Genomic DNA, 18,340 nt, shown 5'->3' on the forward strand with positions numbered 1-18,340 from the left:
GCAGATCAATTAGGGTGGAACCAGACTCGCCCAGGGTCAAACTTAGTTCTAGGGCAGTGAAAGCATTCAGAGACAAGGCTGTGAGTGGCGGTGTCAGACCAGCCACATACAGTCTCTACAAGGAGAATGTGCTCAAGCTAACATGGATACCATCTTGGTTTTCAGCCTAATCATTACATCCTACGATGTTACCAAGAAAGGTAAGTACTCTTCTAGCCGACTGTCCTGAGAAATCCTAAGAGAGGCCTAGAAAGTGTTTGGGGGTCTATTCTGTCAGATAAAGATACAGGCAATACTCAGCACATGAGGCTTTCTAGTCACCCCCAGATAGCCTCTAAATAGAACATATTCAACTCAGAAAGACAGCTGTCTGTTTCATGGGAGGAAGTCTTCAGAGAATGTGATGCATTCTTCTGCTTTGTTCATGTAACTAACGTTAAAATTCCTTTCACTGTTAGCTTTCTTTGCTGGAAGGTGTTGTCACAGTTTCACTAAGACTCCCAAATTCGTTACCCTTCATAAGATGTCTTCCTTTTTAAAATTATTCATTTATTTATTGGCTGCACTGGGTCTTCATTGCTGTGTGTGGGTTTTCTCTGGTTGTGGTGGCCCAGGCTTCTCATTGCAGTGGCTTCTCTTGTTGCAGAGCACGGGCTCTAGAGCATGTGGGCTTCAGTAGTTGTAGCACATGAGTCAGGAGTTATGGCTCACGGGCTCAAGAGTGTGGGCTCAGTAGCTGTGGGGCTGTTGCCTCTCAGTGTGTGGAATCTTCCTGGATCAGGGTTCAACCCTGTGTCTTCTGCTTTGGCAGGTGGATTCTTATCCACTGGACCACCAGGGATGTCCAGATGTCTTCCTTTTCTAAAGCATTATGTCCTAATAGATGGGGATGCTCTTGGGTGGGAAAAGCTGAGAGAAAAGGTAATGTGAGGGTAGCATGGTACCACTTACCACTTTCATGGGCTTCCTTGGTGGCTCAGATTATTAATAACCTGCCTGCCAAAGCAGAAGACTCATGTTCGCTCCCTGGGTCAGGAAGATCCCCTGGAGAAAGAAATGCCAACCCACTCCAGTATTCTTGCCTGGGAAATCCCACGGACAGAGAAGCCTGGTGGGCTATACTTCATGGGGTTGCAAAGACCCCGACATGACTGAAGAGACTAAACAGCAGCAGCAGCAACTGCTCTTTGATAACTGTTTCTTTAAAACATGATTTTTCAAAGTGTCCTAAATGGTTCATCTCTAAAATTAGCTCATCAGAGCTAAGGCCAAACAGCATGAGGTGAGGCAGCAACAAATTTAACAAATGAAGAACCCTGTGATTTATGTGCCAAAAAGCATAACTGTGGCCTATGGTTCTATGGGAAGCTAGAGAGATACCTTGTCCAATGCTACACTTAATAAATAAACTTGGAAAAGTTGTAATACAAGAAGGTAGATGGGACAGGAAGGGGAAGTGATAATAAGCAGTGTTTGAAGGAATGAGTCGGTTCATCTTTCATTAACTTAGTTAACTTATCTTTTTTTCCCCCTAAGGATAATAAACTGGTATTCAGTTTTATTTATACTTCGCTACCTCCCACTTGCATAAATCTTAAAGTTCTGAGAATTCCCTGGCAGTCCAGAGGTTAAGACTCTGAACTTTCAGTGCAGGGGGACACAATTTGGTTGGGAACCTGCATGCTGCAAGGAGCAGCAAAAAATAAAACATCTTAAAGTTCTTTTGGGGAAATGTCTGATTCCCCAAGTTTTGTAAGAAGAAACTGCATTCTCTTTTTATCTGCCTCTCCAGTGCCCAGAATTCCAAAGAGAAAGGACCCAGTCAAACCTTACCTTTTTTTCCCCTCCCCCAGAACTCAGGGATAGCAGCTGTCAAGTGGAACCACTGCCCGATCTCTTCCCAAAGGATGTGAGAAGCATCAGAGCTGAGCTAATTCGAGGTAGGCAATGGGCCCTTCCTGAAGAATCACTTTGCCACTCCAGGACTTTTTTCACCTTCAAAAGATGCTTGTCTCCCCCATTCTGAGCCCAGCTCTCAAACATTCTATTCTAAAGCTATCAATCCCTCAGAGGCTTTCTTGAAAACCTTTTTTTTTTCTTTTCTGGCCACACTGTGTGCAGGGATGTCAGTTCCCTGACCAGGGATGGAAACTGTGCCCCTGTAGTGGAAGTGTGGAGTCCTGACCACTGAACCATCGAGGAGGTCCCTGAAAACCCATTTTTAAATTAACTGTTATGGAGACTTCCCCGGTGGTCCAGCGGTTAAGACTCTGTTTCCAATGCAGGGGGCGTGGGTTCAATCTCTGGTTGGGGAACTAAGATCGCATGTGCTTCGCCACATAAATAAATAATCAGCTTCTGTTTAAAAAGATAAACTCTTACGAACTAAGGCAGAGCAACATAAATCAAAGAGATGGGGTGAAGAAAGAGGAAGCAGATCTCAGGCCCCTCTGTGTTAGAGAAAACAACTGAGGAGCATCTCTCTGCACTTACTACAGTCACCACTGTCTTCAGGGGACCCGTGGTGGGAACGGGGAAAGGCAAGGCTTATATATTTAGTACCGTAGACACATGCTGAGGACGACCTGATGGAAAAAGAGGAGAAAGTACAGCAGTGGGCTGTGAATGGAAGTGGGTTGGCAGGGCACCATTCAGATTAGGAACTGGCTTCATTTTCCTCTCTTGTTTTTCTCTTTTCAGAAGCTCAGGCAGAAGCCAAAAGGCCCATGTTCATTCAAAACCAGACTGTGGCTATCTTGCAGTGTCTTGGTTCTGGGAGCAAAGTGAAAGTTAACCTTGTACATTCAGAAAAAAGGCAGAAGGTCAAGCACATTCTGAAGAACCTGAGAGTCATGACTGTTCCCTGCAGAGACAGCACGGCCCCCCCAAGCTGTCACCTAACCCCTGCATCCAAGGTTCAGGCTGGATTCCTTGTGACAGGCAAAGGTGAGACTGGAAGTTGAGAGGGAGGTGGGCACTCACTTTTAATTGACATCCTTGGAGGCAAGTGGAGGTTGAGAGTGAAAGTGTTAGTCACTCAGTTGTGTCTGACTCTTTGTGACCCATGGGCTGTAGCCGCCAGTTTCCTCTGTCCATGGAATTCTCCAGGCAAGAACATTGGACTGGGTTGCCATTTTCTTCTCCAAGGGATCTTCCCAACCCAAGGATTGAAGCTGGGTTTCCTTCATTGCAGATTCTTTACCATCTAAGCCACCAGAGAAGCCCCCTAAGTGGAGCTAAAGCCTCAAGGACATGGATTAGCCTCTTCTTTAGGCAAATCTATGTAAATCTTTTAAATGTAATTTTAGGGCATGGATTAAACTCTTTGGCATTTGATTAGTATTAACTGATTCCTGCCGTCTGTTCACTCCATGTAACACTGTGGGATACAAGAGAAGTGACATCAAACAAGTGTTTATTCTGATATTATCACCTTTGACAAATTACTTAATTTCTCCAATGTTCAGTTTTCATAGCTACAAATGAGAGATTTGACTAGATGGTCTAATCTCTAGGTATGTAAGTCCCACAGCAATATGTAAGGCCTCTTAAATAGCCTTTTCAAGCTGTTAATATTATTTCAGAATAATCTCTAAGATTTCCATTTAAATATAACGTACCTAATGCTTCCTATTTAAAACAAATTATTTTGTAATAAAGGAAAGCATCATCTCCTAAGTTATCCATTTCATCAATTTGGATTTTTATAGAGTTTCTTTAGAAGTGAGGGAATTCTTGCTCAAATATCCTTAACCAAAGAAAAGCTAATGCTGCGATTCCATCAGCACTGGGAATGGAGTGTTTTGTGATTACAAACGTGCTCCACCTTAACACCCAGTTACCTAGCACAGGAGGCCTAAAAGAGAGGAGATGCCAACAGGGATGACATTAACTTAGAACTCTGTTTATTTTCGGCTGCGCTGGGTTTTTGTTGCTGCTTGCCGTCTTTCTGTAGTTGCACTGAGCAGGGGCTGCTCTCCAGTTGCTGTGCGCGGGCTTCTCATTACAGCACCTTCTTCTGTTGCGGAGCACAGGCTCTAGAGTACAGGCTCAGTAGTCACGGTGCAAGGGGTTAGTTATGCCCCTCGGCCTGTGGAATCTTCCCGGACCACTTGTCCCCTTCGTTGGAAGGTATCTTAACCACTGGGCCGCTAGGGATAGGGAAGTCCTGGACATTAATTTACAAGCTGGGAAGAACTGGAAATACACTGACCGATGAAGCCTATTAAGTAGATTTTGAAACAGTGTCTCCCAGGAGGTAGAAGAAAAGCCATGAAATACCACTGAAATACCATGATCCCTGTGGCTAGTGGGCACAGTTCTTCTATGCAGGGAGAGGATCTCTAGGTTTTGCCTCCTCTGTTTTTAAATGTTGGTTGTTTATTTATTTATGTTTTGGCCACACTACACTGCTTGTGGGATTGTCGTTCCCTTACCTGGGATCGAACCCTGGGCCCTCAGCAACAAAAGCGCACAACCCTAATCACTGAAGAGCCAGGGAATTCCCCTTTCCTCCTCTTTCAATCATAACATCACTCAGTTTGCTAGGTGTTTTTCACAACTGCTTTCTCGTTTTTCTTACCTATCTTCACATCACTCCTGTGACATAGACCAAGAATTATTTTTGCTATAACCATCCTGCAGATAAGGAAACGAAAACTCAGAGGACTTCTGTTACTTGTCCAAAGTGAGATTTATTTACCTTCATCTCATCTGACCCGGAAACACATCAGTTATCATTTCACAGAACTGACTGATGCTAGGATAGCAACAAAATTCTACGTAATTCTCTCGTTTTTCCTTTTGAGCCCGTTGGCTCTTTGTCTCTGCTTATCTTTGCCAACAGTCTTCCTGATTAAATAATAATAGGACTATTCCCCTGCGATTCGTGTACAGCACCTGGTACTGTGCCCACTGGTCTCTGAAGTAAAAAAACTGTCATTTTTCACATCAACTCAAGACCTGGGAGAGTAGTTCAGAAAAGTCAAGTAGGACGTATGGACCTTAATTTAATAGGCAATGACAGGAGACCATTAAAAATAGAACAGGAACCACTGTCCAAATTGGGTTAGGTCAATTCTGGAGGCACATGAAGGTGGCTCCAGACCACAGCCAGCACCCATCCGCGTTCCATCTTTTCCACGGCTGTCTGAGTCACTGCCATCTCTCACGTGGATTCTGCAAGAGCCTCTCAGCAGGTTGCTCTGCTTCTATCAGGCACCCCTCTACTGTCCATTTCCAACTCAGCAGTCCACGGATTTTTAAAAACAAAGCCATCCATCCAGTCACTTCTCTGCAAAAAGACTTGCAATGGATCACCATTCCAAGCAGAACAAGAACCGAAGTCCTCCAACTGGCCTGCAAGGCCCAGTGACGTGAATCCATTTGCTTCAGAAACTCCTTCATCCCCTACGACTGTCACCGTGCTCACCACTCCAGTCTCACTGGCTTACGCGCTCTCCCTCTAAAACTGTAACAGGACATGCTCCAGCCTGGGCCTCTGTTTCCTCTGCCTAAGTTCCCCAGCATCTGTCTGGCTAGTGCTCTCACCTCCTTCACATCTTTATCCAGTCCTCATCTTCTCAATGAAACTCCTGCAGGTCGCCCAACCACTGCCCACCTGCACCCCCCAACGCTGCGCTCTACTTTGCTTCTTTCCAGAGCATGCATCCCCTTCTAACCAACAACACAGAACTCACTGTACTTACTGTCGTCTGCTTCTCCATGTCCTCCCTCGGCCCTCCTTCCCCTTTGCTAGCTCCCGTGCTAGAGTGTGTTCAGCTGCTATGTCCACAGTATGGAAGCAGACCCTGGAACAGCTAGATCTTCATTTATTTAATGGTTATTGATTCGGCTGCACCAGGTCTTAGTTGTGGCACTCAAGATCTTCGTTGCATCTGGACTCTCGTCGCACCCGAATGGGCTTAGTGGCTGTGCGGCACATGGGATCTTAGTTTCCCAACCAGGGATCAAACCCACATCCCCCTGTACTGCAAGATGGATTCTGAACCACTGGACCACCAGGGAAGTCCCTAGATCTTCATTTTTAAATATATGCTGAGAGAATGAAATTGAGGGGTGCGTGAAGCTGAGTGGTCTCCCCTTCTTCCAGTTCTCCTCTTTCTCCAGTTCCTTTCTCTTTCTCTCTCAAAGTCATTGACTTAGACTTCACTCACTAGACAGACCTGCCACAAACTATACTACTTCAGTTCTTCCTTGGACTTTGAAGCCATCTTTTTTAAAGAAGGGACTTTCAACACTGCTATACCTTCCCATCCTTATTATTATTATGGCTGTATGAGTGATAAGCCAAGAAAACATGGTCCACTCCTTCATTCTGATCCTACATTAGTCAAAAGCATCAGGGGATTTAATCCATATCTCTTATTACCATATCCTCACTCATTCTTTCATGTTATCAAGGCCCACGCCTTAAACCTATGGACAGGTCAACAGAGCCACAGTTAGAAGCTATATATCAGCTGGGTAAACTCAGGGTTTTGTCAGGTGAAACCAAAGGCAGGATAAAGTTTTCTCAGTTGTCCTTCATTGTTTCTTTCTTGTTTTACAGCTTTTTTACCAGGGGTCTCTCAGTGTAAGGTCTATCCAGTGATGGGGGCTTCATCAGAGACTTATCCCTCCACTACTACCTCCATAACTCCTGGGAAAAAAGGAGAGAAAACTACAAAGGTTGATGGTTTTTCTAGTCCTCTGAATCAAGGTACAGAATGTGTAGAGGTGAGACAAGAACACACAGAAAAATTCTCAGCCCCAGCACTAGCCTGGGTCTCCTAGAATTTTCCTGGAAGTAGAGAAGCTACATAAGTTTGCATGAGAACATCACTCCATTTCTTATGGAAAAAACAAACAAACAGCTTCTCTGTAAAGAAGGTCCCAGAAATGTCTGTAGTTTGATACTTTTAATAATCCTTCACCTCCACACAAGTGAGCTCACCTTGTTGCCAGATTTGGGGACAACATACAGGGTTTTGGTGTGATGGGTAAGATCCAATGTGTGAACAGAGGAGAGACAATGTCTAAACTCTAATCAATCATTACAGTGATGACAACAACTAAGAAGCACATTTTTATCTGCGTTGTTTTAACAAATAGCCCTCCCTAAATTGGCCAGGACTCACATTCTGTAGGATTCCATTTGGGTTACTCCCCAGTTCCAACAGGAGAAATGTAAATATGAGATTAATAATAACAAGATGCTTATGAGCCATTTGGCCCCAAATTTGGCTTATGACTCCAAAACGATGGCAATTTACTGAAAGTCGCTCAGTCGCGTCCAAATCTTTGTGACCCCATGGCCTATACAGTCCATGGGATTCTCTAGGCCAGAATACTGGAGTGGGTAGCCTATCCTTTCTCCAGGAGATCTTCCCAACCCAGGAATAGAACCAGGGTCTCTTGCATTGCAACCTGGGTCTCTTTGCCAACTGAGCTATCAGGGAAGCCCCCTATTCTTAAATTGAAAGGAACATAGAAAAGTTGATTTGCTAATCCCATGTGGTATGTGTGCTGGGGTACAAGGGCAGAGATCCTGAGAGGGCTGCTGGAGACAGACTCCCTTGTGTAGCTTTGCTTCCCATGAAAGCCGTACAAGAATCAACCCTCCCAGCAAGCTCACTACTGGGCACATACCGTGATAAACCATAACTCAAAAAAGACACATGTACCCCAATGTTTATAGCAGCACTATTTACAATAGCTAGGGCATGGAAGCAACCTAGATGCCCATCAACAGATGAATGGAAACAAAGAAGTTGTAGTACATATATACGATGGAATATTACTCAGCTGTAAAAAGGAATGAATTGGAGTCAGTTGTAGGAGGTGGATGAACCTAGACCTGTTACATAGACTGAAGCAAGTCAGAAAGAGAAACAAACGTCATATATTAATGCAAATACTATGGAATCTAGAAAGATGGAACTGATGAACCTGTTTGCACGGCAGGAATAGAGACACAGAGAATGGACTTGTGGACACAGCAGAGGAAGGAGTTGGGGGATGAACTGGGGGAGTAGCACTGAAATACAGACATTACCATGTATACAACTGACACCTAGTGGGAAGCTGCCGTATAACACAGGGAGCTCAGCCTGGTGCTCTGTGACGATCTAGAGAGGTGGGATGAGGGGGGTGGGAGGGAGGTAGAAGAGGGTGGGGATATGTGTGTGTGTGTATGTATGTATATATATATATATATATATATGTATATATATAGCTGATTCATGTTGTTGTACAGCAGAACCCAATACAAAATTTGCAAAGCAATTATCTTCCAACTGAAAATTTTAAAAAAGAATCAATCCTACTTGATCATGGAAAAATTCCAAATCCTAATAAAGGTGAGTCTGGGAAGACACTGCAAAGGAGGTGAGGGCAGAGGCCATGATGCCTATCCCAACTTCTGACTCTCAGTCTGAACTGGAAATTCAGTTTCTGCCTCTGAATCAGGCTGGGCCCCACTTGGTCTTGAGAACCAGGAGTCCTGCAAGTCAAAGGGTCAATCTCTTCCCTCTCTTCAGTTCTCACTTCGCCCTGTCCACTCCTGTCTCTCTTTTTAGACACAGATGAGAACCTAGAGAAGAGGAAGAAATGGAGCATCGTGGTCAAGGTTCTGATTGCAGTCACCTTGTTTGTCAGTGGAATCGCCATTACCGTGTTTGTCATTTTTGAAGTGCCATGCCCTGTGAGTTTGCTGATGTCCTGGGTCCTTGGACTTGATCTATAAACACCTCCTTCTATCCCAGAGGCAGGAGAGCATAATGAGAAAAGCACAGACTTTGGAGTGTGGACACAGCTGCCACTCAACACTCACCAGCCGAGTGGCTTGGAGAAAGTTGTCTGCCTTCTCCAACCTCAGTTGCCTCATCTTTAAAATGGGACTGACGATACTTGCCTCTTATGGTGGTTAAGAAGTTTCAGTGAGATTCTGTGAGAAAGGTTTCTGGCATATAGGTTGCTGTTCAGCCGCTAACTCGCGTCTGACTCTTTTGGGACCCTATGGACTGTAGCCCACCAGGCTCCTCTGTCCATGGAATTCTCCAGGCAAGAATACTGGAGTGGGTTGTCTTGTCCTTCTCCAGGCGATCTTTCCAACCCAGGGACTGAACCTGAGTCTCCTGCTTGGCAGGCAGATTCTTGACCTGAGCTACCTGGGAAGCACCCTGGCATACAGGAGGTGCTTACTAAATGCAAGTTCCTTTCCTCTGTTGTACTTGGACATTCTCTAGGGAGGATACAGCCAACACGGATGAATATTTGCTTTTCTTTAGAAGGGGTGATTCGGTAATTCTCTGGTGGTCTACTGGTTAGGACTCTGCACTTTCACTGCCAGAGGCTGGATTTGATCCTTGGTCAGGGAACTAAGATTCCGAAAGCTGTGTGACATGGTTAAAAAAAAAAAAGAGAGAGCGAGAGAGATGATTTTCTTTAAATCGTCTAATGTGAGATTTGGAAGATAATCAGATGCATACCAGCCACCTGAAGTTAATACCAGTCATTTTCCCCCTTCAGAGTCGATGTCAACAAGTCAGAGAGCTATGCCAGTGCCAGCGGTTACGGAGAAGGCCAAGGAAGGAAGACCAGCAACCTGGGACAGCTGAATCCCAGTCTGACACTCAGCCCAAAAAGGAAAGTGTTTTCTGTACGGCTGCTGTCATTTGCCTGGAGAAAATGGGGTTCATGTATAAATTCTAGGAGACAGGGAGCTGCTTTAGTTGTGAAGCAAATGTGGGTAATTCTTTTATGCGTCAGGAAATGGGCAGGTACAATATTGCTATAATGCAAGAGTACTTACTGAAAATACCTACTTCTGGGGATCAGATATAATGAACCAGAGTGGCTAGAGTGGGACCAGGAATCTTATGATAGACTTTTAAGTAGAGGTAGATTTACTGTGAAATTAATGATGCTTAAATTCAGGACCCATAGGACCTGCACACTGGCCTTGTATCCAATTTTGTACTTTTTATATTTGTGCTCTTTTTATTTAAAAAAAAAAATGGTCCTTGACATTGTAAGAGCTACAGAGCCCATAATTTATGTCTCCAAAGGCTGGATGCAGCTTCTGAATATAAGAAATTGATGGGTGCCCTCTCTACATCTACAAAAACACACTGAAGCAAAGAGATGAGGTCTCCAATACTTTTTACATTAAAGAAGGTGGCTGTTTTTGTAGAATTACAGCACTGAGAATGAGTCTCAAAGATTATCTAGTCCAGGATGGGACACATGCTACCACTCTTTTAATTCCATGTTAACTGAAAATATCTATAATCAAGGGACCTCCCTGGTGGCCCAGTGGTTGGGATTCCAAGCTTCCAAATCGGGGAGGGGCTTCCCTGGTCAAGGAACCAGGACCCAACATGCCACGCAGCACAGCCAAAAAATAAATAACAATAAGAAAATAATTTTAAAAGAAATACTTAAAAAATCATAATATATCAGGGTACAAGCTGAATATGTTCCAGAAGTCTAACGCACAGCACTGTGATTCCAGTCCCAATACTGCATCACATACTTCAAAACTGCTGATAAACTAGACCATATACATTCCCACCACAAAAAAGAAATGATAATTATATGATGTAATAGAGTGTGAGCTAAAGCTACTGTGGTAATCACGCTGCAATTTATAAATGCATCAAATCAAAACGTTGCACACCTTAAACGTACACCATGTTATATGAAAATTATATTTCAATTTAAAAAAATCAAGCGTGGCACTCTTTCCACCCAGGCATGGTATCAGAATCTTTCTTACCACAGTACTTTAGGTAAGAAATGATGAAATATTTGTCATTTTTACAATTTTCTATAATCCTGTTTCTGCTGATAATAGATGATGTGCCCTTGGAATTAGTATAATTCTATAGTTTGGTGTATTTTTAGTTCTATAATCCCATCTACATTATTATTTCTACTGAACATTGAAAGAAACAGGCCTGAAGAGGACTAAAACTAGTCCAGAGTTAAAAGTAACCATGTAACAGCAACTCTGATTCAATTTCTCCCATGAACAAAATAAACATTAAATGATGAAGGAGTTAATTTTAAAAAAGCAATTTTTTACACACTGCCACATTTGAACCTCATAAAAATCCTGAGAGGTAGCTAGGATGGGTATCTACATCTTATTGATACTTAAGCTAATGCTCAGAGAAGTTATGTGACTTTCCCATGGTCACACAGCTACGAGAAACAGAACTAAATTCAGAACTAAAATTAATTCCTGTACTTATTAGCTTATTCACCTCTTCCACAAAATTTTACTAAAAAGCTTCTATGTGCCAAGTTCCCTCTGTTCAAGAGGTTTACAGTCTATGTTCTACAGCAGTTAAGAATTTAGAAAATGCATACAAAATCAAATGGGGAATGAATCAGGTGTAATGAAGAGTGTAATGGGATTAGTAAAAAATATTTGGCCCACGGACTTCCCTGGTGGTCTAGTGGTAAAGAATCCACCTGCCAATGCAGGGGGCACGGGTTCAATCCTTGGTCCAGGAAATTTCCACTTGCCACAGGGCAACTAAACCTGTGCCCAACTACTGAGCCTGTGCTCTAGGGCCTGCGCTCCACAAGGGAAGCCTGTGTATTGCAACTAGAAAAAGCCTGTGCACAGCAATGAAGACCCAGTGCAGCCAAAAATAAATTTTAAAACAAATTAAATATTAAATTAAAAATACATATTTTTAATTATGAAAAAATAAATATCTGGGTCTACATTGCCCCAGATCTCTGCAGTGGTGGTTTAGTCACTAAGTCATTTTGACTCAGGTCCCTGCCCCTTCTCAAACACAGTGAGATTGTTCGGGCCGGATTCCAGGAATGAAGTAGAATTCCTATGCATCTGGGATTCAAAATAGCTGCACATCCAGGGCCCTTTCCACTCAAGGCAAATAGGTCAAGCAAAGGGTGGCTGGGCTGTTTGCTAGGAGGTTATAGGTTCCAACAAACCAGCTTCTCATACATAAGTGCACCTTGCTGATACTTTCTCAGTGTAAGCACAATAACTTTTCCTAAGATTAATGGGTAACAAGGAGGCAAAATGATGCGTCCTTGGAATTTTACGGGGTTCTGTACTAAGCCATCTCTTTGTTGGACCATAAAGAAATGCCTATTTGTGTCCTTTATTTTTCATACTTGCTTTCAATCCACAGGTTGGACAAGAGGCTCCCAATTCATCAAGTCCCAAGAAAGCTGTAGAGATCACCGTGGTCCACCAGACATACTTCTGAAAAGTTCTGCTGCGCCTCACACATTGGAAGAAGGGTAGCACACTGTCTTCTCCCTACTATTAATCAATATGGGCAGATTCTTGCCAATTTTACCCTCGTATCTTCAGCAGGAACATTACGATCAGACAGTAACACCAGGTCAGTGAGGAGAAAGCCTGGACTTACAGTCAGAGTTACTCTAATGTCTTTGCCACTGACTCAGCCACAAGCCTTTGAAATTCACTTGGAACTCAAACGAAAAATGGATATTTTTCATCACATCAAATGAAAACAAAGGTCTTCCCTCTAAGCACTATATGAATGGACACTTTGCTCTCTTTGACAAAAGGTTTAAACACAGTCTCCGAGGAACTGAGCAAAGGAACCCCTGGTGTGGCACACTGACTCTCAGCTGACCTCCTGCACTGGCTCTCAGCCAGCTGAGGGTGGGGGTCCTGTTTTCCCGCTGGCATTCACCAGGCTTTAAACTTGTGCCCCAGCTCTCCACGCACTGGAAGGGAATGTGACCCTGAGCATTCCAAAGGGCCTCCTCGTGACTCATCCCCAAGGGCATACAAACAGGACCCAGACAAGATCTCTTGATAATGCAGAATTCCTGACGTGGAATTATACTCTACCATCACAGTGAGCTGCAGACATTCACAAGCAATCCAGAGCAACGCAATTATGATGTTCTTTCTCACAGAGGCATGGCTCAGAGTCAAGCCTGACCTCACTCAGAGTTTAGTGAGAAGGTGAAAAGTCTGATTTAAAAAAAAAACAAAACTGAATGCAACATTTATTGTATTTCTTACCTGTTGTATCTTCCCTTCCCTTACTTCAGCTAAGAGATAGTCCAAGGAAGGCTCAGTTTATATGGAACTTCCCTGGTGGTCCAGTGGTTAGGAATCCACCTTCCAATGCAGGGGATGCCGGTTCGATTCTTGGTTGAGGAACTAAGATTCCACATGCCTCAGGGCAACTAAGCCTGAGTCTCAAAAAACCAGAGAGCCTGCTACACCACAACTCCTCCTGAGCCTGAGCTCTGGAGCCCACGAGCCACAACTTGAGACAAGCTGTGCGCCACGCCAAAGAGCATGTGTGCCTCAATGTAGCCAAAATAAAAAGGCTCAGTGTATAGAATTTATCATGAAATTAGATTTTCATTTATACATTGTAATTTAATTATTCACGAAACTCACAACTGTGGGTTACAGTGTATATGAGTTTTGACAGTGAAACACAACATAAACAATCTATTTTGTATAGCAAAGAATATTCTATTTATTTTACCATAAAAATTGTTTTATTCAAGAGATTTTTCTAAAAAATTGTCACCTAACATATCGATACTTTCAACGTTAAGATAACTGTGTATTACCTAACGATGAATTTTTGCAACGACTAATCTTACAAATTCAAAATTACTAAACTCAAATTCGTGCTCTAAAAACTGCATTTTGGGAAATGCTTTTTTTATGATGGCACGAGACAGCTAACCTTAAAACAGAGTTTAGGTGGAAAAAGGACTGGCAGAAGGATAAGAAGGATGTTGTCCTGCTTCTTTTCCTTTTTTTTTTCTTTTTATTTTACTATTTTTTAAATGTGTTTTTGAGTTTTATTTCTTGGCTGCACTGTGCAGTGTGTGGGATCTTAGTTCCCCAACCAGAGATTGAACCCATGTACCCAGCAGCGGAAGCATGGAGTCAACCACTGGACCACCAGGGAAGTCCCCTACTATTTATTTTTTTGTCCTGCTTCTTTTCAAAAGTCTGAAACCATTCCATTTCATTTTGGTGAAATGCACCTGCACCTAAGTAAATTGTGTGATAAAGTTTTATTAAAGTATAAAGGAGATAGAGGAAGCTTCTGACATAGACATCAGAAGTGGGTAGAAAGACGCTTGCTAGTGTTAGCAATGGAGTTATATACTCTCCAATGAATCCAAAGAATGTCTGGAAGTTGTAAATCCCTGGGGGCTCAGATGGTAAAGCGTCTGCCTGCAATGCAGAAGACCCAGGTTCGATCCCTGGGTCAGGAAGATCCCCTGGAGGAGGAAATGGCAACCCACTCCAGTACTCTTGCCTGGAAAATTTCCAAGGACTGAGGAGCCTGGTAGGCTACAGTCCATGGGGGTTGCAAAGAGTCAGACATAGCTGAGCGACTTCACTTTCACCAGACCTACTCCCATAATTTACATTTTAAGATAACAGAACTAGCCAGAAGGTTTAATCCAAAAACTGTCCTCAGGCAGGATACAGTATTGTTATATAATCCTAAAGAATGTAGAGGGGGAAAAAAAAAGTTTGTCCTTTCTTCCTTCTTGAGAATTCCAGACCCCTCTCTCCTTGGGGACACCTTAGACTTATCAACCTGCCTAGGAAATGACTCTCTCAATCTCATACTCAAACTGAGCCTTGAAGAGATGGAACCAAGCATGGAAGACGCTAGTTCTAAAGGAAGCCCTAGAGATCCTGTGCTTGTGTGCTCAGTCATGTCTGATTCTTTGTGATCCTTTGGATTGTAGCCCACCAGGCTCCTCTGTCCATGGGGATTCTCCAGGCAGGAATACTGGAGTGAAAAATAAAAAAAGAATACTGGAAGAAATACATTTTCTCCTCCAGGGGATCTTCCCGACCCAGGGTTGAACCCGCACTCCCCTGTGTCTCCAGCACTGCAGGCAGATTATTTACCACTGAGCCATCGGGGGAAGCCCAGAGATCCTGCGGGTGCCCTAAAGTTCCATAGAGCATTCTCTGAAAATACGATGGGTGGAGAGGACAGGGCACAGGGGCCGGCATTGGAACAGACGAGCATTGCCCTCCATTGGTGCACAACATCACCTCCAGTTTATCCTGCCATCTGTGGGTCAGTCTAACCAGGAAATAGCGGCGGGGTGGGGAGTGGGGGGGAGGTGGGGCGGGAAGGGGAGAAGAAGCCTGCTCCTTCCCAAGACCACTGGGGAGGATGATCAAAAGCTTTCCATACTTCATGCTTTTGGTTGAGGACTGATGCCTACAGTCATCTCCACCTTCCCAGGCTTATCCACCAGAGAAAGTGCTTTCATCCAGAAACAGGCAATAAAACTTGCAGCAAAGTCTATACTCATTAGCTCTTCTGCCAGAATATAATGTAGGCAACGTGTATAGTGACTTTTCTTTACAGAGATTCACCGATGGAATCAAAATTGTTTACACTGCTCTGGGGACTTGTTTCCCCAAAGAAAGGTCCCTCTGAGGATTTTCTGACTGCCTAATCAGTTACCAATTTTCAATCTCCTATTTTCTTACCACTGGGGATCTTTGACAACCAAAAGATAGGGGAGAGAGAAGAAGGGAAGGGAGAATGCCCAGGCGGACCTTGGGATGTGACCTGTATTCTGCAGATCGCTTCACAGTGGGGCACAATTCTTCCTGTCACCACGACAGGCTTAGCTATAAACTCAACTTGATAAAATGCCATTTCTCTGGGGAGCCAATTACTCCTCTGGAAGTGACTATTACTACCATATTTCCAGTTAGCACAAGTGTTAAGTTGTGTTTTTTTCAAGTCATAGGCTAGACAGGCCTTAAAGTCATTCCGTCTTTTTTAAGAATCTGAGTCACCCCAATTTTTTTTGTTGTTTTTACTTTTTGGCTATGCTGGGTCTTAGTTGAGGCATGTGGCCTCTTTAGTTGTGGCATGTGGCCTCTTTAGTTGTGGCATGTGGGATCTAGTTCCCTGACTGGGGATCAAGCCTGGGCCCCTTGCATTGGGAATGCAGAGTCCGCCACTAGACCACCGGGGAAATCCCTCAGTACTTTTTGATAGGCCTAATGATGGCAGTTGCTTCGGGTAGAGAAAACACATTCACAGACATCTCCGATTTAACTTTTGCTGCCACTGCTAAAGGACGTTAAGTAAATAGCTGTATTTCTGCACAACTTTATTCAATGACTTTATTCAATATAAGCACTTAAAATATACAATTGTATACCTTGGTTTTTCCATTTTTTCATTTGTAAAGGTATACCTGTGATTTTAAAAATCAGTGACCTAGGAATCTTTGGGCCTCTGACAGGCCTGAGCAGGCCACTAGCACCCCTCCTTCTCTGCACCCCTAGGCTAGTCCAGGGGGTTACTAATCAGAGAGGGACATAAGGGGGTTCTAGCCCTGTACATTGCCCCCCACCCCAAGTCCTCCTCTTATTTTGGAAACTTCTTAAGCACAGTCCAGTAGTTTCTGATCTAAAGCACTTTTCTTACATCATGCCCCAACCTAGCCATTTTCCAGGACTTCCCTGGTGGTTCAGTGGTTAAGACTCTGAGATGCCACTGTAAGGGGCATGGGTTCAACCCCTGGCTGAGGAACTAAGATCCCACATGCTGCACAGCGTGGTGCCCCAAATAATAAATCTGTTTTAAAAAAAAACTACAAAACTAGACATTTTCTAAGGAAGAGTTGCTATTAATATATGTAGCTTTTTTCTTGGCCACACCACGAGGATGGGTCCCCAAGCAGGTATGGAACCATGCCCCCTGCGGTGGGAGCACTGAGTGCTAACCACTGAACCGCCAGCGCACTCCCTGCTCTATGGACTTACAACTAATGGCCGGAAACCCTTCTTTGTTTTGACCTGTTCAGGTCGATGGTCTTATGGTTCCTCCTCCCCTTCCTTCCAGAAACCTCCGGTCTCCGCCCTTCCCCTGCATTCTCAGAGAGGATTCCTTTCCGCGTTCACACCATGGCCATCATGCTTTGTCGGGCCGCTCTTTATCCTTTGATACATACTTCCCAGTTCTTCTGTTTGAAGCCTGTTGTGTTTGTATTAACCTGTTGCTGTTAGTCACTAAGTCCTGTCCGACTCTTCTGCAACTCTAAGCACCGTATCCTGCCAGGCTTCTCTGCCCATGGGATTTCCCAGGGAAGAATACTGGAGTGGGTAGCCATTTCCTTCTCCAGGGGATCTTCTCAACCCAGGGATTGAACATGCATCTCCTGCAATGCCAGGAGGATTCTTTACTACTGAGCCACCTGGGAAACCTCATGTTAACTTGTACGTCTCTGTATTACCTGGTAACCAACAAGGCACCATGATCATAGTACACATTCGAAAAAATTGTTGACAATGCCACACCACTAAATGGATAGCTGAGGGTGGCATAAGTGACTTTTTATTAACAGAAGAAAATGAGGTAACCTTTACTTTTACATCAAACTTGCTATTGGTCACCAGGTGGATGCAAACCAATGAGGGCCCAACCTGCAATTGTTGGTTTCACACTTGAATTCATCTCTCTAGACTTACAATCTTTAAAAATATATATATATATTCTTAAAAATATTTATTTTTACTCATTTATTTTGCTGTGCTGGGTCTTAGTTACAGCACACGGGGTCTTTAGTTGTGGCATGTGAACTCTTAGCTTCGGCATGTGGGATCTAATTCCCTGACCAGGGCTTGAACCTGGGTCCCCTGTACTGGGAGCACAGAGTCTTAGTCACCAGAATACCAGAAAAGTTCCTAGACTCACAGTCTTCTATCTCAATGCTCCTTTGTCTCTTTATCTTTCTTTTCCTGCTCCTTCTTCCAACACTTTTCTTTTTCCTTTCCCTTTTTCTGTGTCATCCAATATTAAACATTTCTCTTAATTTGCACTGCTAGGGAATTGGATTCCATGTCTATAGTACATGAGTTTCAGTCTCCAGAAGACTTTTCACGGCTGATCCTCTTTTACCTGCTGTACCTTGGTCTGTACTACCCACTCCAGTATTCTTGCCTGGAGAATTCTATGGACAGAGGAGACTGGTGAGCTTCAGTCCATGGGGTCACAGAGTTCGACATGACTGAGCCACTAACACCACACACACACTTTGACCAGACTCTTATGAATGTGCGCCATCCGGTGGTTAAAGCTGCTAATGTCATCCTCTGAAAAGAGCAGAGGGCATAGATGATCATACAACCTCAGATATGCAAATGATATCACGCTAATGGCAGAAAGTGAAGAGGATCTGAAGAGCCTCTTGATGAGGGTGAAAGAGGGGAGTGAAAAATCTGGCTTAAAACTGAACATTCAAAAAACTAAGATCATAACATCCAGTCCCATCACATCAATGCAAACAG

General features: G+C 43.7%; 2 protein-coding genes across 4 annotated transcripts in view; one reads left to right on the forward strand and one right to left on the reverse strand.

Annotated features, from left to right (window-relative positions):
- ACACA (acetyl-CoA carboxylase alpha) overlaps window positions 1-18,340 on the reverse strand; it is a 286,320-nt gene that overhangs the window by 251,952 nt on the left and 16,028 nt on the right. The gene's annotated exons all lie outside the window — the stretch shown is intronic.
- C19H17orf78 (chromosome 19 C17orf78 homolog) lies at window positions 32-13,830 on the forward strand. 2 transcript variants are annotated; one of them, XM_061390283.1, is made up of 7 exons: window positions 32-200; window positions 1,854-1,940; window positions 2,701-2,946; window positions 6,572-6,697; window positions 8,580-8,704; window positions 9,532-9,654; window positions 12,177-13,830. In XM_061390283.1, exons 1-7 carry the CDS (start codon window positions 143-145, stop codon window positions 12,252-12,254), a joined length of 843 nt encoding a protein of 280 aa, XP_061246267.1. In that variant the 5' UTR covers window positions 32-142; the 3' UTR covers window positions 12,255-13,830. The 2 variants fall into 2 exon arrangements, with proteins under 2 accessions (XP_061246267.1, XP_061246268.1); XM_061390284.1 differs by lacking the exons at window positions 6,572-6,697; window positions 8,580-8,704; window positions 12,177-13,830 and having other exon boundaries at window positions 9,532-10,290.

This window comes from Bos javanicus, chromosome 19, assembly GCF_032452875.1.
Source record: "Bos javanicus breed banteng chromosome 19, ARS-OSU_banteng_1.0, whole genome shotgun sequence".
Taxonomy (NCBI): domain Eukaryota; kingdom Metazoa; phylum Chordata; class Mammalia; order Artiodactyla; family Bovidae; genus Bos; species Bos javanicus.